The 25,248-nt window shown below is 44.3% G+C and overlaps 9 protein-coding genes across 9 annotated transcripts; 8 read left to right on the top strand and 1 right to left on the bottom strand.

The window, feature by feature from the left end:
• Nucleotides 1-1,961: 1,961 nt before the first annotated feature.
• N7479_008539 (patatin-like phospholipase family protein) lies at nt 1,962-3,204 on the top strand (the record flags this gene model as incomplete). Its single annotated transcript, XM_057256233.1, has 3 exons — nt 1,962-2,143; nt 2,217-2,243; nt 2,289-3,204. The coding sequence occupies 3 exons, from the start codon at nt 1,962-1,964 to the stop codon at nt 3,202-3,204; spliced, it is 1,125 nt and encodes a 374-aa protein (XP_057110095.1).
• Nucleotides 3,205-8,871: 5,667 nt separating this feature from the next.
• On the bottom strand, nt 8,872-10,384 carry N7479_008538 (O-acetylhomoserine aminocarboxypropyltransferase/cysteine synthase family protein; the record flags this gene model as incomplete). Its single annotated transcript, XM_057256232.1, has 4 exons — nt 8,872-9,193; nt 9,246-9,390; nt 9,450-10,230; nt 10,346-10,384. 4 exons carry the CDS (start codon nt 10,382-10,384, stop codon nt 8,872-8,874), a joined length of 1,287 nt encoding a protein of 428 aa, XP_057110094.1.
• A 700-nt stretch (nt 10,385-11,084) lies between these two features.
• Nucleotides 11,085-12,610, top strand: N7479_008537 (cytochrome P450; the record flags this gene model as incomplete). Its single annotated transcript, XM_057256231.1, has 5 exons — nt 11,085-11,108; nt 11,155-11,280; nt 11,328-11,481; nt 11,532-12,113; nt 12,195-12,610. 5 exons carry the CDS (start codon nt 11,085-11,087, stop codon nt 12,608-12,610), a joined length of 1,302 nt encoding a protein of 433 aa, XP_057110093.1.
• Nucleotides 12,611-13,782: 1,172 nt separating this feature from the next.
• Nucleotides 13,783-15,011, top strand: N7479_008536 (cytochrome P450; the record flags this gene model as incomplete). The annotated part of the gene is made up of 4 exons (XM_057256230.1): nt 13,783-13,834; nt 13,890-14,674; nt 14,733-14,782; nt 14,840-15,011. 4 exons carry the CDS (start codon nt 13,783-13,785, stop codon nt 15,009-15,011), a joined length of 1,059 nt encoding a protein of 352 aa, XP_057110092.1.
• A 227-nt stretch (nt 15,012-15,238) lies between these two features.
• Nucleotides 15,239-17,083, top strand: N7479_008535 (cytochrome P450; the record flags this gene model as incomplete). The annotated part of the gene is made up of 7 exons (XM_057256229.1): nt 15,239-15,292; nt 15,353-15,445; nt 15,500-15,587; nt 15,622-16,189; nt 16,238-16,619; nt 16,682-16,842; nt 16,918-17,083. The coding sequence occupies 7 exons, from the start codon at nt 15,239-15,241 to the stop codon at nt 17,081-17,083; spliced, it is 1,512 nt and encodes a 503-aa protein (XP_057110091.1).
• A 634-nt stretch (nt 17,084-17,717) lies between these two features.
• N7479_008534 (Aristolochene synthase in complex with 12-13 Difluorofarnesyl diphosphate) lies at nt 17,718-18,873 on the top strand (the record flags this gene model as incomplete). Its single annotated transcript, XM_057256228.1, has 3 exons — nt 17,718-18,048; nt 18,112-18,385; nt 18,456-18,873. The coding sequence occupies 3 exons, from the start codon at nt 17,718-17,720 to the stop codon at nt 18,871-18,873; spliced, it is 1,023 nt and encodes a 340-aa protein (XP_057110090.1).
• Nucleotides 18,874-19,333: 460 nt separating this feature from the next.
• N7479_008533 (cytochrome P450) lies at nt 19,334-21,169 on the top strand (the record flags this gene model as incomplete). Its single annotated transcript, XM_057256227.1, has 5 exons — nt 19,334-19,699; nt 19,752-19,836; nt 19,904-19,972; nt 20,026-20,640; nt 20,715-21,169. The coding sequence occupies 5 exons, from the start codon at nt 19,334-19,336 to the stop codon at nt 21,167-21,169; spliced, it is 1,590 nt and encodes a 529-aa protein (XP_057110089.1).
• Nucleotides 21,170-22,355: 1,186 nt separating this feature from the next.
• On the top strand, nt 22,356-23,760 carry N7479_008532 (cytochrome P450; the record flags this gene model as incomplete). The annotated part of the gene is made up of 5 exons (XM_057256226.1): nt 22,356-22,722; nt 22,813-22,990; nt 23,050-23,160; nt 23,229-23,493; nt 23,596-23,760. Coding segments are annotated over 5 exons (1,086 nt in total), but the record flags the coding sequence as incomplete, so codon positions are not given.
• Nucleotides 23,761-24,231: 471 nt separating this feature from the next.
• On the top strand, nt 24,232-25,247 carry N7479_008531 (short chain dehydrogenase reductase; the record flags this gene model as incomplete). The annotated part of the gene is made up of 3 exons (XM_057256225.1): nt 24,232-24,298; nt 24,355-24,788; nt 24,840-25,247. The coding sequence occupies 3 exons, from the start codon at nt 24,232-24,234 to the stop codon at nt 25,245-25,247; spliced, it is 909 nt and encodes a 302-aa protein (XP_057110087.1).
• Nucleotide 25,248: the final 1 nt, after the last annotated feature.

Raw genomic sequence — 25,248 nt, 5'->3', positions numbered from 1 at the left:
CCCTAAACCCTAAACCCTAAACCCTAAACCCTAAACCCTAAACCCTAAACCCTAAACCTAAACCCTAAACCCTAAATACCACCGGCAGTTCTTTGGTAGACACGGGGCGATTTGAAGAAATTGTCCAGGGAATGAGCCACCCCAACTCGCAATACCCCTCTCTTGTCTATTTTGCTGGCAATGGAAATCGCATCAAAGCCCTTCAAGCTTTGTTTCCTCACAATAATGTCACACGCAAGGGACCTGCTGGGCTTATTCGAGCGCACCTTAGTACAGCAACTGCACATACTGAGCATCCTGTCATATTTGCCGAGAGTAATCCTTTTAGTCAAGCTGGGGTGGGTGACAGTTGCTTACTTAGGTGGTCTGGAGACAGACATCGACGATATCCTCTCGCCCTTGGGGAGTCTCAACGTCTAGCAGACCTTCAACAAGAGGTCATTAGACACAAGATTTTGCCATGGACACAAGTTCTTTGTTTTTTTGTCGACACCGTCTCTGAGATACGAAATGTACAACAGCTGCTAGATGCACCTATTGGGACCCTATCAATTGGAACTTCACATATCCACAGTATGATGCGTGTTGTTATTGTGCTGTCAGGCAACTCTCAACCCGAGGCGCATGACGCAGATAATGGCTTTGAATTACCCAATGCATGGTTAGGGCAGCACAGGATCACAGTTCTGGATATCCGTGACCGGTCAGAATTGTCTCCTTTCATTGCATTCGACCCATTGAGAAGCCTAGTTCTTGAGCAAATCCAAGAGATTCGATCATTACAGAAAGAGAAATGCCTCTCATTCTCAGCCGTACATCTCAACGCACTCTGGGGCCGAGGTCTTCAACTTCGGATGGGAAGTTCAAGCCCAGCCAACCTTGACTGTCTTCTGGTGGCACGAGAGGGTTATAAAAGGAAACCAGCAATGGTCAGTTGTTTTGTAGAGCTAAAAACTCAATTTGCAAGTTCTGCTTGCCCTGAGGATGAGCTTTACAACTTCATCGCCTCGGCTCTCCTTCTGGATGCTTATCCGCCTGAGATGCATCGTAAGCTATCTCTGCCTATAGCTTACTCTGTCACCCCTTACAATCTTTGTATGGTTTGTCACTAATGATTTAAATCATCTTAGTTTTCGAGCCGAATATGGTTTTCAACGCCCTTTATCGGGTACATTGTTGGAAAGCCTGGGAAGGGGGAGACGCTGAAATAGTTTGCAATAAAGTTTTGTGCCGCTTCATCGGGGGCTTTGTTCAATTGAGGTCCAAGGTCTCAGCAGACATTCGTCACGAATCGCTAGTTCAGTTCCATCGCCGATGGGGGGTTTGCATTCAACAACAACTTGCTTTGCTTGTATGTGTGGACCACCAGAGCATATGCTGCCTTGCAGGCATGCAATTTGTGATAACTGCGTTTTAATATACGGAACTAAAAGTCCCCGTACGGAGTACCATATCGACCTACCGAAATGCCCTATCTGTGATAAGGCAGTGAATCTCACGATTCGTCAACTTCCACCAACCAAGGGGCCAATTGTGTTAAGTCTAGATGGGGGAGGGGTTCGTGGTATCGTTCAATTAGGGCTTCTGCGAGCACTAGAAAGGCGGATTGGCGGAATATCGATAGCACACATCGCCGATTTATTTGCCGGGACAAGTGTTGGTAAGAGCATCCGTGACAGTAAAGAATGCACCTGTGATTGAAAGACTCTGATCCGTAAAAAAAAGGGGCGCTTTTGGCGGTAGATATGATATTGAATGGCCTATCTGCAGAGGAGAGTTGCGCCAAATTTCCGGCTTTTGCTCGGATGATTTTCGGATCGCCTCCTAAACATGCACCAAAATCCTCGATATCCCGGTGCGCTACATGGATAAAAAGCCTGGCGTGCCTTTTAGCTGATTGTCAGTACGACTCGGAAAGACTAGAGGATGCCTTGCAAAGAGTGATCGACCCCCAACGCCGAATGTTCGATGTCACGACGACAAGCTCCACTGGTTGCCGAGTCGCTATTATCACGAGTCGTACTTCTGATGGAAAGGCTTGTGTCTTGGCAAATTATCGTGGAATGGGCCAGCGAGAAGTGAATGCAGCATATGAGTTCCTTATCCCTAAGATGGCGGATGAGAATCCTCACGTCTGGAAAGTGTGAGTTGAGTTGAACTGTTATCAATTTGATTTGGAACAAACGAAGAACTTTGCTGATGAACAATACCAATAGAGCTCATTGCAGCGTCGCAGCTCCTTTGTAAGTGTCCCAGTAGCTTTGAAGACGGTGACTAATGACATGCAGCTTTTTCCGATCAAAATCCCTCCCAGGTTTTGGTGCGCTACAGGATGGCGGAGTCCGAGCCAACAATCCTCTGGCAATTGCGCTCAAGGAGTCAGTAGTCATCTGGCCCTCTGCGAAAACCCATGATCTACTCTTGTCAGTGGGAACGGGCTCATTTTCTTCTGCCGCTAAGCCAATTGAGCGTGCTAGTGGTATATTGCAAGACAGTGCTATCCCTCGTATGATCCGAGCGACGATGTCCTCTCCATGTATGGATGGCGAGCAAGGATTCCATGAGGCACTCAATTTCGTGCCAGATGTGGAAAGATCAAACATCTTTCGGCTGAATGACGAGTTGCCTGAACCACTTCCTCGGTTGGACGATGTGAGCAAATTAGAAGAGATGTCCAAGATGCATTTTACTGTTCCGACTGAACTAGTGAGAACTATCTTGGCGACCGCTTTTTTCTTCTTTGAACTCGATGAGTTGCCAATCAAAAGCCAAGGAGCGTTTTTCTGTAAAGGCTCAGTTCTGTGCTCCCGATCATATTCTAGGGACCTAGTGAAACTGGTCATGGTGGAATTCCCAGGCGCAATGTTTGAAACGGCCCGTGGCCAACGCCTTGGGGACGTTGATGATGATGATGGTTGCCGCGTATGTGGATACTACCGCAAAAAGGTGGGATTTTCAATCAATGGACTTCATGAAATGACATCAATTGGGATTGCCGGTTCTTCGTTCTTCCAAAGGATTGGCGGCTTTCCAAAGTCGGTGCAAGAGCTCCTCGATGATCAACAAGCCAATTCCCACTTTGGTCGTGCAGACCATTTGGTTGCTTCCTGGCCCCCGAAAAGGAATTGCTACTGTTCCCCACGGGTTAAACGTCATATCAAATTTTTGGAGCCAGCCTTGATATACAAGAAGCGGCGGCTATGAATTGGCACTGCACATCTGCTCTATGTTGACGTTCAAGGTGCTCATTTATTAGAACGCTCAAGGCTATGCTTTCCGTACTATGACGTGGGCGGGCTCCCACTATCATTTGACTCTGGTGAACCCGATGAAAGCTATCGAAACATTCGGTTTATATATCGCTGCGAACTGCAAGCGCCTGAATTCCCTGAATACCCACTGCTACTGTCTTGAGGACAAGCAGGGGAATTGGGAAGGTTTGTGAAACGAGGAATGATAGGAGGTCAGAAGCGAAAGAGTTATCTCCTTTAAAGGTCAAAAATAGAAAAGAACCAATACCTAAACAAGTCTAGCAATGATTGCTGAAGCTCAGTATCTCCCAATATCACTAAAGTGATCTGGTATGAGTGATTTAATCCAATTCCACTAACAAGGGACCCTCTACCTCTCCAAGTACACAGGCGTACATCAGAAAAGAAAAGGGGTATTTTGAGGCGAAATGGCGATGAATTGGGTCTATGGATTTCCCAAGGGTGTCAGATTCACTAAATGCAAAATTTATCATTTGTTTTTCATATTATCTTCTGTTTTGCATCTGTTTCGCTAGAGATTATTCATATAACGTTGTTCATTACGTTGGTTTATCGTTTATCATAGAAATTTCATCGTTGATGTTAGTACTAAAACGTATTTTTTATAGGGGATTGATAAACTCACCTCCCCTTTGGCTAATCTCACCCCTCCCTGCCTGCAATTTCTGGCATTAACCCTACCGCCTTCTTAATTGGGTGTGATACTGGATTCTACCAAATATTTCTACCAATATAGAGTTTTCTACCATATATTCTGCCACCACCATATAATTCTAGTCTATATAGCAATAAAATATGCATTTTAATGAGGAAAAATCGTATATTCTACATCTCTTTCTTCAAGGGAAGTAGCATTTCCTGTCGACCACCCTCGACAAGCAGTCTCCGAAGGTCTTCTATCGATATTAAGTGAGGCGCTTCAAAGGCGTGGATATAAAATAATATGATAAAGAGTAGGATATACGGGCTGAAGACAAGTGATACGCCGTAGACAATTTCAGGTAGCGCGAACGTATTGCTAAGTAATATCGATCAGTCAGTCTGATTGTAGTAAATATATATAACTCGGGTGCTACCTACAGCTTCGATATACCTAGGACACTTTTCACAAACTAGGGCTCGAGTTCGATTATCGGCTTAGGAGGTCCTCCGTGCGGATCCTACTGGAGCGATATTTGCAGATACTTAAACTAAAGGTTAAGTATTGCCTATTTTCGGTTTATAGTAAATAACCTAACAGTGTTGTATAGATATAGGATAATACGCTGAAACCCTAAGTGGAATCGTTTCTCCCGTGTTTAAAGGATTGTCTTATTAAATAGAATTATATCTTCGATATATACTGGGATATTTACGCGCGGTTGTTTATCTAGACCGCGCTTATCCACTAAGTATCTTATACCCTATCAATCTTCGTTAGCGTAAGCCTCCTACAGACGATTAGGAGGGAGGTCGAAAACAAACTATACAAACGGCCTCGCCTATCTCTTTACTTATCTCGGTTTTAGTAACTCGCTGGTAGTAAATTCGGAAGTACTTCCAATCCGCTTTAAGGGCGCTGGCCTTTATATAGCCTTTCTAGCGGCGACTATCGGGACTATACTCTAGCTTTAGACACTAATTGAGAAATCGATATATATTATTTAGTAACGCCTTACGCAGTGTATCCTCCGTAACCCCCCACTTATAATTAGTGGATAGTTCTATCGCTTTTATTTAGTAGTACCTAAAATAAGGTAAGTTAGTTAGTTAATATTAACACAGTATAAGCTTTCAACGATATCCTTATCACTTACTAAGCCTAACGCTCTTTCAGTCGAAGTTTTAACTTTTTTATTTTATTAGATCGGCCGTAATCCTCCGGTACTTAGGCTAGGTCCTTATCCGTGTTATTATCGGGTACTTAGTACCGGGCCTAGTGGATACGTTCTATATTCGATAGGTCTGTTAGTGACAATTTTGTTCTAGTCTTTGGGTTTAGCTTCTTCCGAGTAATCGTTCGACCCGCTAGAGGGGAGCGCTCTAGCTTAGTAAGATCAGTCTCAGAGGAATCGGGCTCGAACGGTCTATTATTGTCGGTATCGATAGGAGAGGTATAAAAGGATTCGTTTATACTTCTGTGGTTACCGGTATTGAGTGTCCTCCGACGATATATAGTTAATCAATTTCGCCGAGCGTGCGAAGGAACTACCTTAGAGCTCGAGATATATTAACGCACGACACGACTGAATAGAAGAAAGCACGACGGAGGATCAGAAGGAGATATTTAGAGTGGTATTTGAGTCGAGATAAGGACAGTGTTAGACGGAGAATAGGTGGGAAGGGTATATTTATAGCTATAGCGGCTGGGAGCTGGCCAGAGTGCAGCTGGTATAGTGCTAAAGGAGGCTATTTTCGGCGCCCCGGTGGTGGAGCTACTAATAAGCCCTCAGAGAACCAAGGATGTCAGCGCGCACGAGATAGGAGCCTGAGGTATTAAGTGGTGAGGGGTGTGGTGCGTGGTCGAAGGAGGCGGGAGCGTGGCGGAGGGAGGTTGCTGAAAGACGGCTATTTTCGGCCTCACCTGCGGCCGAAAAAGGCAGCCAAATAGCAAAACGAAATTCTTAAATAGTAGTATAAACGATAAAAAGGTATATATATTATATTTAACTAAGTATTAGTCTGATCTTCGCTAGAATATATATCTATATTACGTAATCTTAGTATTTACCTCTATATAATATCTCTCTTAGTAGTCTAAACTATTAAAAAGTATAGTAATTATATTAATACTATCTCGGCCGGGATATATATATATATATAAAGATATACTATAAACTACTACTATATAGGAAGCTTATATAATCCTACTATTTTCCTCCTCTATATATATTACGTAATCCCAGTATTTACCTCTATATAATATCTCTCTTAGTAGTATAAACGATTCAAAAGTATATTGATTATATTAAACTAAGTATTAGTCTAATCATCGCTAGAATATATATCTATATTACGTAATCCCAGTATTGACCTCTATATAATATCTCTCTTAGTATTATAAAGTATTACAAATTACTTGAATTATATTAAACTATATATTAGTCCTATCCTAGCAAAAATATATATATATACAAAGATATAGTATATACTACTAGGATATATATTTTCAAGTATATTTACTAGCAATTTTGATTTTTTCGGATGAATCGGCTAATATCTTCCCTTTAGGGCTAGTTCTATAAAAGCTAGATAGTGTATTTTATAGCCCTTTTCGGATAGTATATTATGCTATTTTTTAGTATTTTTATATATTTTTTTTATATATTATTATTATTGAAAATATCTCTTAAATATTTTTTTTTCCAAGTCCGCGATTTTAAATACTGGGAGTGTAAGATACAGATACAGTAATATATCTTTACTACTAGGCTGCTAAGATAAGACCGATACGGATCGGTATCGCGGCCGGTATCAAGATTCGCCGGTCGCACCCTATCAAAAAAAAAAGTGCAAATTAGGTCCTTATTTTTAACTACCTTCCCGTACTCCGATCGGTCCCAAATTTTGTAAGCACCCTTATATAATATCAGAATAGAACTATATAAATTTTCAGACCAATCGGAGCACAGGAGTTCAGGGATATCTGAGGCCTATATCCCTGAGCCCGCCCCACCTTCTAGGAGCCAATCAGAGCTATAGCCCTGCCAGGGATATGGTCGGGAATAGAGTTAGGTGTCGGTGTATACCTGTATTCGGCTACTAGACTTCCAGTAAGATAATACGAAGATTTATATCGCAAAAATTACTTAAGAGTGGTTTGAAAAGCACAGAGTATATATTAAAGATTGGCCTGTATACTTACCTAATTTGAACCCAATTGAACTAGTCTAGAGATAGTTAAAAGTGAAGCTATTTGAATTATATCCTCAGCTGATATATATAGGTCGTTCGAAGAAGGATTAGGCTTATTTCAAGCGCTGTATTATATATACGTGGGAGGAAATACTATAGGCGAGAATTGATAGGCTGATTCTGAGTATAGAGCGGAGGTGTAAGGCTGTATAAAAAGCTAAAGGTTATTATACTAAATATTAAGTGTATATTAACTGAGGATAGTAGGGCTCGAACCCTGTTTTTATTAGAAGTAAATTAAGCAATAGGTGGTGATATAGTATATAGTTAAATGTAGATATATATATTTAAATAGGTAGGGTGAAAATACGGGTGGGTAAAGACTTAATAATAGGTATATATAATCAAGTGAATATTGCTAAAAGAGCTACACCCCTTACCCCTCTATCGGAATATACTAATAGCTTCACTAGGACAATAGGCCTTCTATACGCCCACCGAATCGTACGGTTACTAGATTCGAAGCAGCCAATTCTATTATCCGCTATTTATCTATTTTAGAGGTAAAATCTAGGAGTAGAGGACCAATCTACCTATCTACCACTCCTAGAACCTTAATTACCTATACCAAAGGCCAAAAGATCAGAAGGAAGTGGGAATAATAGTGTAGTTGCAACCGGTAAGAAAAAAGCACTATCAAAGTGCTTAAACTGTAGGGAAATTGGGTATACAATTCGGTTATATAAAGTATAATGGATTCAGTGAATAGTATAGAATTCAATAGTGGTTGTGGTGAGATTATATAATAACTAGTATTAGATAATCAGCTGGGGTACCGTTACTAAAAACTTAGGGTGTCCTTACCGATTCCTATTTTACCCCTCTATATATATTATATAATCTTAGTATTTACCTCTATATAATATCTCTCTTAGTATTATAAAGTATTACAAATTACTTGAATTAAATTAAACTATATATTACTCCTATCCCAGCAAATATATATATATATACAAAGATATAGTATATACTACTAAGATATATATTTTCAAGTATATTTACTAGCAATTTTGATTTTTTCGGATGAATCGGCTAATATCTTCCCTTTAGGCCAGCTCTATAAAAGCTAGATAGTGTATTTTATAGCCCTTTTCGAATAGTATATTATACTATTTTTTAGTATTTTTATATATTTTTTTTATATATTATTATTATTAAAAATATATCTTAAATATTTTTTTTTCTAAGTCCGCGATTTTAAATACTGGGAGTGTAAGATACAGATACAGTAATATATCTTTACTACTAGGCTGCTAAGATAAGACCGATACGGATCGGTATCGCGGCCGGTATCAAGATTCGCCGGTCGCACCCTATCAAAAAAAAAAGTGCAAATTAGGTCCTTATTTTTAACTACCTTCCCGTACTCCGATCGGTCCCAAATTTTGTAAGCACCCTTATATAATATCAGAATAGAACTATATAAATTTTCAGACCAATCGGAGCACAGGAGTTCAGGGATATCTGAGGCCTATATCCCTGAGCCCGCCCCACCTTCCAGGAGCCAATCAGAGCCATAGCCCTGCCAGGGATATGGTCGGGAATAAAGTTAGGAAGGTAGCTATTCATACTGTCCCCGAAGAAGGCTTCAAGCTGAAGTTAATTGCTCGAATAAATGAGTGATGCTCCAATGTAGACAATTTTCTTTTTAAATCAACCTCTCAGTGCTGGATTAACTAGCTGCGAATCGTGTATCAAATGGCCGCTATTGTTTGCTCGACTGTCCACACATCCTTCTGCTCTCTCTGTTCCGAATATTCTCTGTTTTCTTTTGTCGCTTCTGCGCAGTTTCGTCATCTGAAATCGGTGCGACCGCTCGAGAGCGCTTACTGCTCACATTCTTCGTCGGTGGATCCGGACTAGCCAGTGCTTGATCAAAATCATGAATGAGATCCTCGACATCTTCCGTCCCTACTGATAGACGAAACATCTCCTCTGTGATTCCGGCTCCAATCCTATCTTCCTCGGACATGATAACATGAGTAGAGCTCCAGGGGTGAGTAATCATCGTTTTCGAATCACCAACACTATCAATTTGTTTTAGTCGCCTGAAGCAAGAAAGGATCTCAAGCCACCAACTTTGTCATGTTTGAAATGATGCGCAATCTGTCAATTAGAATATCACTTGTACGAGCGCCACCTGCCACACCGAAACAGAGAACACCGCCAAACCCGCCGGCCAAGTATTTCTTCGCGAGACCGTAATATTCACTGTTCTCAAGTCCTACGAAGCGAAGGTAAGTCACAAAAGTTGAAGACGTCCAATCAAGCTGGATCACCTACCTGGATAGTTTACCCAGGCAACACGAGGATCTGACTCCAAGAAGCGTGCTATTTTGAGCGCATTTGACCCGATTTTCTCACATCTCAAGTTGAGAGTCTCCAACCCAAGGAGAAGCTGCTGAGCAGCAAAAGGACCGAGAACCGAGCCTACTTCCATTACCACGTTGATTCGAAGAGCCATTGCAAATGCGCAATTCCCGAACGTTCTCCAATAAGAAAAGTTCAAAGGTCCAGATTCTTCAATGAGCTGAGGAAAACGAGCTGCACTTTGTCCCCAGTCGAATTGCCCTGAATCTATTATCACCCCACCAACCGAGGTTCCATGGCCTCCGATCCATTTTGTCGCCGAGTGTACCACAATATCCGCTCCATGGTCTGTAGCCCGACAAAAGGCACCGCAAGCCCCGAATGTGTTGTCGACAACGAAGGGAACGCCTTGTCGATGTGCGACATCTGCTATTCCTCGCAGATCCGGTACACTGCACCGAGGATTTCCAATGGTCTCTACAAATACCATCTTTGTTTTCTCATCGATATATCCTGCAATTTCTTCAGGCTTATCGCTTGATGCCCATCTCACCTCAATACCTAGTCGAGGGAGGAGGGTTTTGAACATGCTGTAGCTCCCACCGTATAGGTTGCGCGAGGAGATAATGTTGTCTCCAGATCCTGCCAAAGCAATGATGGTTTGAAACACGGCAGACTGGCCGGAGGCAGTTGCAACAGCCGCAGTGCCACCTTCTAAAGCCGCAGCTCTCCTTTCAAATACCTCGACAGTTGGCTATGGAAATCAGAGAAATATCGTTCGCGGTGAGTTGAGATACAAACATTTGAAATTCTAGAATATACTAGACGAGTTAATATATGTCCGGATGAGAAAGGCAGGAGGAACTCACCATATCCGCCTTCTTGATTTGTGCAGACTCTTTTTGCATGCTCGGTATCGGTGAATACAAAAGACTTGTTCATCAGCACTAGATAAAACAAAGGGGCATTGAAGATCTTACAGCTGTTGCATATATTGGAACAGCTCTCGATTTGGTTGCCGAGTCTGGTTTATGACCTGCATGGACTTGAAGAGTGCCAAATTTGCGACCTTTGTCTGTCGAATCGACCTTCCAGGTAGCAAAAGGGTCTGCCATCCTCTCACCTTGAAAAGAAAGAAGTAAGTTGGGATTAAACTATGGAGCTTCAGCTCCCTATATCGATCCTTGCCCAAGCTCTCAAGCTACGGCTGACGAAACTAAGACCGATACGGAAACACCGAAGTGGTCAGACGCTCGATTTTGTCATCTCCGATTGGAGACATGGGCTCATTGATAATTGCCAATAATGTAAGCAGTTTCGATGGAAAAGTATTCACCAGCACTGGCACTGGCTCTGTAATTGGTCTCAATTCTATTGTCCAATATGGTGTTATCTTCGGTGTCCTTCGATTATCTCCATGGGGTTCAAGCTTCCCAAATTCATTCCCGACTGCTACCATTCCTGGGAGCAGTTCTATTCATACGGTTTCTCATTAAGCGATGGGTGGTGAAAAGACAGCGTCTTGTTCCCGGAGTTCCAATCGTCGGCGGTGATGATCGCCAGAGCATCCAGAAAAACCGCATTCGTTTTATACACGATGGAAAGTCAATGCTTGAAGAAGGCTATGAAAAGGTACATGGGGATATCACTTCAGTAGCAGTGCTCTAACATATTTTAGTGGGCGGGCAACATTTTTTATGTTCCCAGTGTCTTAGGCGAACGTCTCATGATACCAGTCAAGTACTTAGAAGATCTCAAAACAGCTCCAATCGACAAGGTTGATTTTGTGGCTACTTTCCAAGAGGTAATATTTCCATTCTATCCGTATTTAGACACTAATGGTTTCTATAGATGTTTGAAGGAAAATATACCACCATGGGGAGCCGGTCGACGTTGCACCCTCGAGTCGTGAAACACCAATTGAACAGCAATCTTCCAGCTGTCATGCCCGAGATCCAACAAGAGATCAAGGAATCTTTCGAATCTGAATTCCCTGCTTGTGATGGTTAGTATCCGTCCAAGAAACTTGACAGGTTCCTAACCTGAGAACGATAGACTGGACCGAGGTCAACGTCGTTGACTGTATGACACGAATTGTTGCCAGGGTCTCGAGCCGCATGTTTGGGGGACCGGCTCTTAGTCGCAACAAAGAGTGGATTGATGCTTCCATCGCATTTGCTATTGATGGATTTCACGGAGCTCAGAAAATCAAGAAATATCCTGAATTTCTGAAGCCTATAGCCAAATACTTCATTCCCGAGATCATGTCGATCCATGAGCATTATCGAATGGCCGAAAAAGCCGCAATACCCCTTCTAGAAGAGAGGGAGAGATTGGGCGAGAAAGCATTGGATTTGCTGTATTGGATGGCCGACCAGGCTAAAGGCGACGAAAAGGATCACAAGTTCCTGGCAAGTATTCTTCTGAAAGTCAGTTTTGCTGCTATTCACACTAGCGCAGCTGCGCCGTCTCAGTTGATCTACGACCTTTGCGCTATGCCAGAGTATATAAAGCCGCTACGAGACGAGATCAACAGTGTCCTGGAAGACGGGGCTATAGGAAAGAAGGGCTTCTTGCAAATGCCTAAAATGGACTCCATCATGAAGGAGAGTCAGCGTTTTAACCCACTCCTTCTAAGTGAGTCGTGAATCCTTTCAGCGCTGGCTGACTGGACTGTTTAACTCTGGATGGCATACTGACAAAGCATCGCTCCTTTAGTTACTTTCGAGCGTGTCGTTACCGAAGACTACAAACTATCGGATGGGTTTGTAATTCCTGCCAACACAACAATTGGAGTTCCTACACAGGCTATTTCCATGGATCCCAAGATCTATGACAATCCCACTAGGTTTGATGGCTTTCGATTCGAGAAACTGCGCCAGAATCCGGAGCAGAATGGCAAGGCCCAGTACGCTGCAAGCAACCACAATTCAATGTCTTTTGGCTATGGTCGTCATGCCTGTCCTGGTCGGTTTTTTGCCGCCAACGAAATCAAGGCGATTATGGCATACCTATTACAGAATTATGATATGAAATTTAAAGAGGGGCAAAAAAGGCCGGAGAGCTTACTGTTTGAAACGCAGTACTTGCCAAATGGGACGGCGACAGTGATGTTTCTGAGAAGGAATGTTTGAATGAAAGCCGAAATAACACAATGCGATAGTTTTATAAGCTCTGTGAGCACTGTCAGAAGATTTTCTCTGCGTCCATCGAGCTGAGCATTCTATCATTCATTTTATTTAGTTAAATCAGTGCCTCACGTATTTGCGGAAAACGGCAGTATCACTTGACTATGATAACGTTCGCGTTCGGAACTATTCAAACAAATAGTCATGGAAACTTCCAGATTTTTGCCACAACGAATAGACTCAATGTGCAGTGTATAATGAACACTAGCCAAATCGAGATCGGGATCGACCGTTTAGGTCCATCCCGTTGCGCGATGCACCAGCGACATTGTGCAAAGAGGAGTTCCCCCAATTCGGAGCTGCCCAAAGCTTACAGTATCAGTGCTGATTTTTCTAGTCTTGCCAAAAACGTTCTAGCCACAATAGAATGTTTCATTTATGCCATTTTGGGGGCAGTTCACAGCTGGGAAATTTGTTTGCGAAGGCTCTGCCGCCGGAATACAATACATGTGGTAGTCCATTGTAGCGTACAACCACATTGCAGCCTATGAACAGTGTTGTTGGCTGTCGCTCCAATCAACATGAGCAACCTCACTATCACCCTATGGCAGATTTTGGATCTGAAAGATCAGCCACTCATTGGGATCATCGTCCTGGCACTGCTATTATCAGTTTACCTGCTATTACCAAGAAAGAACGACAGTGTGCCACTGATAGCACACATACCTAACCGAAACGAAAAGCGACCCCCTCTACTGGAACTTTTGAAGGAAGGGTATCAAAAGGCAGGTCGTTTTCGCTGACTGGCTTGCTTCCGCATGGCTAATTCCCACCACAGTCGAAGTACAATGTGTTCAAGCTCTGTTGTCCCCATGGGGAGCAATGGGTACTGCCTGTGAAGTTTCTGGATGAGCTCAAATCATTGCCGGAAAATAAGATTAGTCTGGCCAAATCGCTGAGTGATGTGGGTGTATTGATGGCTGAAGCCAAGACCTGTGGGCTGTTCTAATGTCAGATGTAGCAATTTTTGGGTCCTTCGACATACGTTGGGACTCATGATGCGACAGTCCTCAAAAGTATCTCGGACGATCTTGCAAGAAACGTGGGTCAGTACCATGGATGATCTTGTCGACAATTTAGTTACCAGCTAATTGTTCGAAGCAAACATAATCCAAACAATGGATGAAGAAGCCGTTTATGCGCTGTCTGCAAGAATTCCGGAATGCAAAGGTCAGCAGCTGAGCAAAATCCCACCAAACCCAGAGCTAACATTTCAAGATTGAAGCTTGGACTTCATTGAAAGTCCAGCCCATAATGCTTTCTATCATTGCATTACTTTCTGGGCGAGTCTTTGTGGGTCCAGAGCTGGGTCGAAATGAAGAGTATCAGGACTGCACCGTTGGCTACACCTTGGATTCCTTCAACGCTGCCAACAAAATCCGTGCCTGGCATCCTATATTGAGGCCGTTCATCTACAGGTTTGTCCCCGAGTACCGTGCCGTCCAGCGAGAACTCGCAACTCTCACCAGACTAGTCACACCGTTGGTCCACGAGAGGTTAAAGGGCAAGCAAAATGGCGCCCCCAACATGATGGATTGGAACATGAATAATTCTCCATCATTGAAGCGCCATGATGTGAAGTATCAAGCGATGCAACAGCTTCAAGTCAGCTTTCTCGCAATTCACACTACGGCCAAGCTCCTGACAAACGTATGCTTTGACCTTGCGGCCCATCCCGAATACCTGCAGCTTCTGCGAGACGAGTTGGAAGAGGTATTAAATACGACCGGGGGGCAATTTTCTAAGGCTGCTTTACTCAAATTGAAAAAGATGGATAGCATTATGTCTGAGACGCAGAGACATAACCCACCGGGGATCATGACTTTCAATCGAAAAGCAACATCTTCGCTGGAGCTTTCCAATGGCTTGCATATTCCTTCCGGGACGTACCTGGCGGCGGCATCAAGTCAGATTGCCATGGATTCTGAACATTGGGATACTCCAGAAAAATATGACGGGCTTCGGTTTTATCGGATGAGACAGGAACCGGGATGCGGGGATAAGTATCAGGTATATTTCTCCATGTCCAACTGGTCATTATTGAGCGCGGTGAACTGAATATATGCAGTTTGTCTCAACGGGAACGAATATGCTGTTGTTTGGATATGGATCTCACGCGTAAGACTTGCACAATCGCTCACAATTGTGGTCACTAATCCATCACTATATACATAGTTGCCCTGGGAGATTTTTTGCGAACAATGAGGTAAAAATTGTGCTTGCGCATTTGATCAGATCATTTGATTTTGCGCTTCCGGACGGCAAAGGACGACCCAAGCCGATCACCTACGATGTGGCCTTTAAGCCTGATCCAAACCAGGAAGTTTTATTTAAACGAAGGAGTTAGTTACTCGACAAAAATCGAAGAGTAATGGATACAGGGGAAGACAAGGGGTCTGCGATCGGATTCTCGGGGAACTCCTCATTCGGAATCTGACAACTCAATTGTTCGGGCTCTAACGCATTTAGAGTAACATCAGGTGTTAAGATGAACAAAATACGTTGAACATATTTGCTTTCTCCTTCTGCGTATTATCCATTATATCTCTTACAAAGTCTTACAAGACGGCGATAATGGCAGTACTGGCTGACCTCACTGGTACTTCTGCCCTGAAGATACTTTCTATCGTAAGTAGAGTTACTCATAGATCCTGAGATAAATACGCTAACATGTGAACTTTGTGAAAGGCCCTCGTGGCTTGGGTTGTGGCAATATGGATCAAAATCAAACGCCATCCATTGTCCAAGTTTCCCGGTCCCCCAACAGCCGCGTTCAGCAATGTAAGATTCAATAACATTGCTCGAAATGAGTGGAGAGGCCCTAAAAAAAGATAGATTTCCTACTCTCGTCGATTCATGGGTGGCCGTCAGCCATATGAGATGCTCAGGCTGCACGAGAAGTATGGCAAGTCCACGCACTTCTGTTTGAGGCGGGATTTATACTAACCACCTCAAAGGTCCCGTAGTACGCGTAACCCCAAATGAGCTTTCATTCAACACATCCACCTCGTGGCGAGATATCTATGGTCAGCGTAAAGACCATCAACCATTTATCAAAAGCGACTTCTACGATGGGGGAAGCTTTGCGGCGGAGGCCCATTCAATTGTTAGCGAGCGCGATCCAGCAAAACACGCGGTGATGCGTAAATATTTGTCCAATGCCTTTTCGGACCGGTCGCTGAGAGAACAAGAGTACTTGGTGTCCGAGGTGGTGGATCTTTTCATTGAGAAGATTGGTGAAAAGGGAGATAACGGAGTTGATTTAGTTCTTTGGTTAAACCTCACCACTTTTGACATCATTGGCAACTTAGCTTTTGGTCAGGTATTTCAAGGTGTCGCTTCCGGGACTGAGCATTTCTGGGTGTCTATTGTGGTGAAAAGCATGAGAATGGGGGCTCTCGCTGATTGCTTCAAGCGATTTCCTTATCTGGCAGCCATCTTCATCAAGTTATTCCCCAGTCTTCTTAACAAACTGATCGCAGATACCAGAAGGCACGAGGCCTACACTATTGAATTGATAAAAAAGTGAGTCGGCCCCCCAGCTAATATTATACCTTACTGAGACTATGAAAGGCGAGTGAATAAAAAGACCGATCGACCGGATTTCATCACAAGAATCCTCGATGCCCGTAAAACAGACGAGATATCGGAAATACAGATCGCAGCACATGCGTCTGACTTTGTGATTGCGGGAAGCGAGACAACAGCTACGGCATTGGCCTGTGTCACCTATTATCTCCAACGAAACCCTAAAGTTCTGAAGAAACTGAAAAGCGAGATTCGCTCGACATTCAAAGATTACGACCAAATTACGGCAGCATCGACGCAGTCGATGGAATATCTGAATGCTGTCTTGGTGGAGGGCATGAGGATCTATCCGCCTTTGCCTTTTGCGCTCCCGCGGGTTGTTCCAGAGGGAGGAGATACAGTTGATGGGCATTTCTTGCCGGCTGGAGTAAGTGCTCCTTCTTACTGGACTCGATCGGTTCAAGATCTGGCATATTGAGCATGTGATAGACCGTCGTCTCAACCAATCCCTTCGCGACGTGCATGTCCTCGGACAACTTTACCTCCCCCTGGGATTTCAAACCTGAGCGGTGGATCGGTCCGAATAAGCTGGATAACTTGGAGGCCTCGCAACCTTTTTCATATGGTGCAAGAGCGTGTCTGGGACGAAGGTAAGTCATCATTCTCGCTCTACTTGCATCTTATCGCTCTTTGAGAGATAGAAGTAGTGGCTAAGATTAAAACAGTCTTGGATGGATGGAACTGCGCACGATTTTGGCGAAACTATATTTCAAATATGATCTTGAGCTGATGGATGATACTTTGAATTGGCAAGAGGCATCAGAGATGCATACGCTATGGAAAAAGCCTAAGCTTATGGTAAGGCCAAAGCCTAAAGGAGACAAGGTTTGACCCAAGGTAGTACACTTAAAAGGGAGATCTTGAGGTGAACAGGATTGATAGATGGGATATTCAGAGCATTCCTCTCGAGTATTAGTTCTACTATCAGTAGCAATAAGACAAATGAAGCACAGTTAAATTCAAACTGTAACTGGCAATATAACACTTTTCAGTCAAAGTATACACTGATTGCAAGATCTATGTTAACCTGTGGATACTCCGTATTAGGAAGTCCCGACTTGCAATTCTACCTGGGGCTTTGTAGTTATCACCGTTCAGGAGCCTCATAAAAGCCAAGGAACTGATATAGATGGCCACATTTGATTAATGCTGGAAATCAACGTGAAACTTGATTTAGAGTTGCTAGGTAGCATATCAAGTCCACTGGTCCACGGATGGAGAAAGAACCCAGTATATATCGTGTCCAGGTGAGTTTTCGCTATTCGGACGCAAAGTCTTGGACCAGATCCATGGAATAAAAGTCGGTTGACACGCTTCCGGAAAAGACCGAATCTACTTACAGGGCCCAGGTTTAGACTAAGCTCGAGGGAAATAAAGTCTCCCATATGGCTTCTTCTATGTATGCATTGGCCCCAAATTGAACATTCTATTTGAAATCGGAACTCTGAGACCAGAATTTTCAACTATGGCACCGATATTGACCCCCGTTAAAGCTCTGTATTCGCTTCTCTACTTCTTTGGTCTTGAGACATCATCTCCTGCTTTGTCACCACCACCTAAAGCCCTCCATGAAATATCGTCTGAGTTCATACCCAAATGTCATCCACGCGTCGAAGAGGTATCAGCTGAGGTCAATGATTATTTTCTTCAGCACTGGCCTTTTGAAAACGAGAAGGCAAGGAAAAGGTTTGTGGCAGCAGGCTTCTCTACTGTCACTTGCTTCTATTTTCCAACTGCAAAGGATGATAGAATTCACTTCGCCTGTCGTTTGTTGACGCTGTTGTTCTTGATCGATGGTATGAATCTCCCTATTTGCATGATTTTGAGGACTTTTGAACAATAAAATTGATATCTGATAGATATTCTTGAGGATATGAGCTTGGAGGAAGGCGCGAAGTACAATGAGAACCTCATCCCTATTTCCAGAGGAGAGGTTCTGCCCAATCGAGACGTCCCCGTGGAGTGGATCACGTATGACCTGTGGAAAAGTATGAGGGCATATGACAAATCACTTGCGGATGAGATCTTGGAGCCGGTGTTTACATTTATGAGGGCACAGACCGACAAGCTAAGGTTGAATATTCAAGGGCTTGGGCCTTACTTGGAGTACAGAGAGAGAGATGTTGGGAAAGCGTATGTATTATCCCACTCAACTTCTTTTTGTGGGCCGTGGAGAAGAAATATTAATCATGTTCATATTTAGTCTTCTGTGTGCGTTGATGCGCTTCTCGATGGACCTTCACCTCACCCCAGCACAGCTTGACTCTGTGAAAGGAGTCGAGCAGAACTGCGCCAAGCATCTTTCTATCATGAACGATGTTTACAGCTGGGACAAAGAGCTCCGAGCATCAAAAACGGGCCATGTAGAAGGAGCCGCCATATGCTCCGCTGTGCAGGTTCTGAATCAGGAGACTGATTTACCCTATGAGGCAGTGAAGAAGGTGCTTTTGCTTATGTGTAAGGGTTGGGAGACAAACCATGCGGTGCTAGTCAATGAGTTGCCGGATGAGTGGGAGGTCCAGACCTATGCCAAGGGGTTGGAGTATCAGATGAGCGGAAATGAGAGGTGGAGCCAGACGACACTCAGATACCATTCTGTCTCAGATGAGCCCGTCCTTTAAGAAGTACTATTGACTCAGTGCCCTTGGGAAATTATTATTCGTTTAATTCAAACTTGTCAGGTAATCAAAGTCATAAGAGTAGTAGAATGGTTTGAGAGTAAATCGTATCCCAGAGACTTATATCAGCGCGGATAAACACGGTTAGCAAATCCGAGGCCTCACCTTTTACAACATATCGAATGGGATGCCATAATTTATATCCGTGGAAAATGAAACAAAATATAGTCATGGAGACAGTGGTTTCAATGCAACCCACCCATACTCTAGAGTCGGTCCCGCTCTATGTCGATTTTGTGTAATACAGTGGGGTGGAAATCTCTCATGCAATTGCCAAATACGCAAATCCCGAGAAGATGCGCCTACAAAATATTTCCTTTAAGTACACCAGCTACCCGTGCTGATTTGAGACTCCTTTTTTTCCTTCTCCCCAGCCTTATGATTTCTTTTTTGATCCTCTATCATGGTTTTTCTCGAAATATTCACGGGCCCTCGAAGCTTTGGTACCGTCGCCTGGATCCTGATCTCCTTAGCGGCCACTATCTTCGTCCGTTTTTGGTCCGACAATTACTTACGCGCCCAGAAGCTCAAACGACAGCGAATTGACGTGCCTATTCTCAATCTCAAGGGGAATGAGTATGATGCCGCGCTCAAGGCATACGTTGCAGATGCCAAAGGGTTGCTCCAACGTGGATACAAGGAGTTCAAACACGGCATATATCAGATCTGGAGCCTCCATGGGTTTACCACTATCGTGTCGCCAGACTTTCTAGAGGAATTAAGCTCTCTTCCACCTGGAACTATAGATTTCTATGAAGGAACGCGAAAGGTTGGATAGTCTAGTGCAAGGGACAGAATAAAGACTGACCAGTTGACTCTAGCGTATGGTGGGCGACTACGAATGGGTCAAGCTAGGAGACCCGTTGGAAGCGCACACAATTCTGAAAGACCTAACCCAGAATTTTGGTAAGAGCGACTGGCTGCGACACCATGTATTATGTTTCTAGGTTAACGTGATCGTCGTTTTTGACAGGAAGCTTGCTATCAGAGGTTGCAGATGAGATTGACCATGCTCTCAGCACCGAACTCCCTGAATGCAAAGGTGAGTTCTTTGAGTAGCGAAAAAGCACATGGGCTTGTCCTAATATGTTTTAGACTGGACTCCCGTCACCATCCAGCCAAGAATATTGCGCATCGTCTCCCTCATGACCGGACGTGTATTCGTGGGCCCGGAGCTTAACCGCAACGAAGAATGGCTACACATCTCCAGCAACTTCATGATGGATATCTATATTGCGAGCAATGCCTTGTATAAGTATAGCCACTTCATGCGTCCATTTGCAGCCAGGTTTCTGGTGCCAGAGATTCGCAAGGTGTGGAGGCACCAAGCCACAGCCAAGCGTCTGCTCGTTCCGATTATGGAGCAGCGTCAAAGGGATGCAGCATCGAACCCCAACTTCAAGAAACCAAATGACATGATTCAGTGGCTCATGGATAACAACGCGAAAGAGAAGCACCCTAGGAGTTTTGCGGAGCTGGCGAAATTGCATTTACTTGTCTGTTTCTCAGCATTGCATACATCTACTCTCGCTATGACGCACTTTCTCTATGATCTCGCCGCACGACCAGAGTATGTTGAGCCTCTGCGGGAAGAGCAATATGCCATACAGAAGGCCTGTAAAGGCATCCCGTCCAAATTCGACTACAACAAGATGATCAGGATGGATAGCTTTATGAAAGAGTCACAGCGGCTGAACCCCCCAAGTTTGAGTACGTTCAAATCAAAAGGTCTCCATGGGAGTAGAATCTTGATATTTATAACGGCCCACTGACATTACGTATAGTGACATACAGTCGGCTGGTATTGACGGAGTTCACACTCAGCAATGGAGTAAAGTTCACTCCTGGAACTTACATTCTCACCCCTGCAGCTCTTGTATCCTTGGATGATGACATCTGGGAGTCGGCAAACGAGTTTCGTGGCTTCCGTTTCGCTGATTTGCGGTCCAGAAGCAAGGATGATATGCACAAATTCCAATTCACAACAATTACTCCAAAGGCCTTGCACTTTGGTCATGGTCGCCAAGGTTGTCCAGGCAGATTCTTCGCCAGTTATGAGCTGAAGGCTATTTTCTCTCGTATAATTGAGACTTTTGATATCAAATTACTTGATGAAAAAGCCGGAAGGCCGACAAACAAAATATTCGGTGCAGCTATAACTCCAGACGAGTCCGCACAACTGTTGCTCCGCAGGAGAAGGGCTGTGAGGGAATGCGGGAATGAGCTTCGCTTGGTCTGAGGAAATACACGTGGGTACTGGGTCGGAAGAGTCGCTGGCTCTTTCAAGGCGCGAATGTGACCTTTTGAAAGGCAGAAATAATTAAAATGAGCCTCTGGAGATCAGCGGCACATAGCTGCTAAATATAGACTGGCTGGGGATTGTGGGTGAAGCGACCTTTGCGGTCAACTGCCAATCTCATCTAGGTACAATGAAACAAAAATATATATTGTAGTAGTGGATCCGGTAGAAATTATACACAGGCAATTAGAGGCGTCCTAAAAGCTTCTGAATATATAGTCTCCCAAGTTCTATGAAGCCATCCTATAATAGACAACTGGCGGATGTGACTACACGGTTTAATGGTTCACCTGATACATGATCTATGGATACAGTCTGAAGGACAATAAAATCCTCTACTTCAGAATCCACTCCACCGCGAACCCCATAAGACCTGGAAGTGGTTGTGTGTGCCTCATCGTTGGCTAGACCCAGATTGTAGAGCCAGAATGGGAACGGCTCAATGGCCATTTTACTTTATATGATGATTCTATTTGCGTTAATGTATTATAAGACAAGCAAAATGCTAAAACCTTCCCGCTCCATCAGAATGTGAAAAGCAAAAGACTTTAACACTTTCTTCGGAGTTGCCTATCTGGGTGTGGCCGAACGTTCCCCAATCTGGATGTTTAGTTCTCTGCCTCGATCCATATCTGCAAATATATCAGTTTCAAGGTCAGTGAAGACTGCTTTTGTTCATCTTCGCTCGAGTATTCGCTATGTCATTGCACGAAACATCGCAGACTCCGCACTTCTCACAAAGTCTCAGCACGAGACTCATCAGTTCCATTCTCATTGTCATAGTAGGCCAACCTCAGCAATTCTAAAGGGAATCAAAGATGAGAATGGCGAGTTCTGACGCTGACTAGGCAATCTGTTCTGCTTCATTGGCCTTCTATAATGTATATCTCCACCCACTCGCCAAGTTTCCTGGTCCGTTGCTTGGACGTTCATCTCTGGTATGCCTATAAGCCTTCTCCAGTGGTGCTGGGTTGGGTCGTGGCTAAGGATCAAATCAGCTATGGCGAGTGCTACACTCAACGGGGGGACGATTCCACGTTGCCATTGACAAAGCACACAAAAGATATGGTAGAAACCCAAGACCAAAACCCCAAGAGAATCCAGGCACAAAAAGTAATCTAACAGGCCTCAACATACAGGTGACATAGTTCGTATCTCCCCTAACGAACTCTCCTTTGCCTCGGTCGAATCTTGGAAAGCTATTTACGGACACCCAATTGCGGGGAAAGCCACGATGGTGAAAAGCGAGTTTTACAATATCTACGGATCTGGTTTCGATTCACTGTGTATTGGATCGGAGCGCAATCCGCAGGTTCATTCCCGTATGCGAAAATGTTTGACCGCTGCTTTCTCGACCAAGGCTATTATGGAGCAGGAGTCGATTGTGCAAAGCTGCATAGACCAGTTTATCGACAAGTTAAGAGCGGACGGTACCCAAGAAAAGGGATTAAATATGACCAAGTGGTTTGAGATGCTAGCATTTGATATATTGGGTGAGATGGCATTCGGGGAAACCTTTCATTGCATCCAAAATGGCAAGTCTGGATTATAATTGCTGAATATAATATTGGAACAGCTAACAGTCTTAGGCAAACCTCATCATTGGAGTGAGATGATAACGTCCCATCTCTTTTTTATCACGCTGATTGACAATCTTCGCCGCTATCCCATCTTTTACTACATTGGAGCGTTTCTACTCCCCAAACTTACTTTCTCGGTCCGAGATCAGCATTCGCAGTTCAGTCGAGACAAAGTCGACCGGTTTGTCTTCACATTTTCTTTTCTCGTCAAAAAAAAAATATTTCTAACTGGTGTCGAAGGAGACTTGCGAGTCAGTCATCTCGAAAGGATTTTCTGACCCACCTTGTTGGAAAGGTAGAAAGCGGCGAGATTGGAAAGGAAGAATTGACTGCGCATTCATCTACTTTAATGTGAGCAAGCACCCTTCCCTGAACTCTCGCATCCCAAGATTGGCGCATAAATTTGACCTAATTTCCAGCATCGCCGGTGGAGAGACGGTCGCGACTTTCCTGTCTGCTACGACCTATCACCTTCTCAAAAACCCGTCCGTCTACGCAGAGCTCTGCCAAGAGATTCGATCCCGATTCGACTGTCTATCTGATATCAACGCCACAGCTGCACAGCAGCTACAGTACCTCCAAGCCGTCATCTCAGAAGGTCTGCGCATTTATCCACCTGGATCTCAAGGCTTTCCCCGTCTGAGCCCCGGGACGGTAATTGGTGGCGCGTATATTCCTCCTGGGGTAAGCTAAGACTCTTTTTCCTTTCATATCAGGTCTAGGACTTTATGACCCTCATTGTGATGAATGCCTTAGAACTTATGCTGACGTTCGAGTTTTCCACAGACTGAGGTTTACACAAGCGCTTGGACCGTAACCCACGACTCACGATACTTTCACGATCCTTACGTCTTCAAGCCCTCCCGGTGGATTGATCCCGCTTGTATTGATGTCAAGGAAGCTAGTCAACCCTTTTCCTTAGGTCCACGTGGCTGTCTAGGCCGAAAGTAAGCCAAATATTTCCCCTTGTTTATCTGGTCTGGAATCTTGACTCACGCCGATGACAGTTTTGCATACGTGGAAATGTGTACTATTCTCGCTAAATTACTTTATGCCTTTGATCTCGAGCTACTCGACTCGGCGTTGGATTGGGAAAAGCAAAGTAGTATACATGTTATGTGGTGGAAGCCATCGCTCCCTGTGAGATTCCGACCCCGAGGAAACGACTCGACCAAATAGGCAAGCAGAGAATTTTATCATTATATTCATGACCATCCAAAAATAGGCAACATAGTCTGAAACTTGGATAAAAAACTCCAACCCATTGGAGTCTTCGCTCTCCTTCGGTTCTTTCTAGAATGGGTATAGCTCTGCACTTTGCACTAGCCTATTCCAACCGCGCACTATATATTCCCATGAGACCGGCAGTTAATCTTCAACTCATCTTACCTCCCGGGGTGAAAAACGCAGTATCAGTTCGTTATGACGTCCCTGAACATCAAGCTCGAAGACATCCCCAGTCTGGTGGGCAAGAAGGTGATCCTCACAGGTATGAATATCTTTGCGAACCTTTAGCCCATGCATCTTATCTTTTCGCTCTCGTAGGAGGCTCTTCCGGGATCGGGCTCGCAGCTGTTAAGATCTTCGCCCAACGCGGAGCTGAAGTCTTAATCCTTGACCTCAACCCTCCCAACGAGGCACTTCCATCTGCCATCGAATATCGCAAATGCGACATTTCTCAATGGGCCGAGCTCAAGTGCGCGTTCTTACATGCAGGAAATATTGATATTGCAGTTGCTAATGCTGGAGTCTCGGAGGACCGAGATTATTTCGCCGACACATTCGATGAAGATGGGGAACTGTTGGAACCGGCTTATCCGGTCGTGGAAGTGAACTTGAAGGCAGTATTCAACTTCGTCAAATTATCTTTGAGCCATTTCAGGAAGAGAAAGTGTCAAGGAAGTATTGTTATCACGTCGAGTGCGACGGCATACTCTCCAGAGCAGAGTCTACCAGTGTATAGTGCTTGCAAGCTAGCTGTCAGTCATTTCCGCCGTTTTCTGTTCTTATAGCAAAGCTGACAACTCCAGCTCATTGGCCTTGTTCGTTCTCTTCGCTCAACGGTCATCCGTGACAACATCACTATCAATGCCATCGCTCCCGCTGCCACTATAACTTCCCTTCTCCCAGCTGACCTCGCTGCTCCAATTATCGCTGCCGGCCTTCCTGTCAGTACTGCCGAGTTTGTTGGCCTGGCGGTAGTCTACTCCTCTTCAGCCACACAGCTTGGGCAGGTTGAGTTATACGGTCGGGATCCAGAAGAACTGGCGGCCACACTGGGCCGATGGAACGGAAGAACTATCTTGACGCTGGGTGACAGATACACTGAGTTGGAAGAGCCGATTGCACGGTTGAGAGGAGATTGGTTTGGGGAGGAAAACAAAAGCGATACCAAGAAGCAGCAGGTGGCTACAGACTTCAGACCGTTTCCGGTTTGAG

The sequence above is a fragment of the Penicillium vulpinum genome, assembly GCF_028829585.1.
Source record: "Penicillium vulpinum strain IBT 29486 chromosome Unknown utg000003l_segment0_segment0, whole genome shotgun sequence".
NCBI classification, from domain to species: Eukaryota; Fungi; Ascomycota; class Eurotiomycetes; order Eurotiales; family Aspergillaceae; genus Penicillium; species Penicillium vulpinum.
The sequence above is the reverse complement of the archived record's forward strand: the minus strand, read 5'-3'. Positions and strand labels throughout refer to the sequence as shown.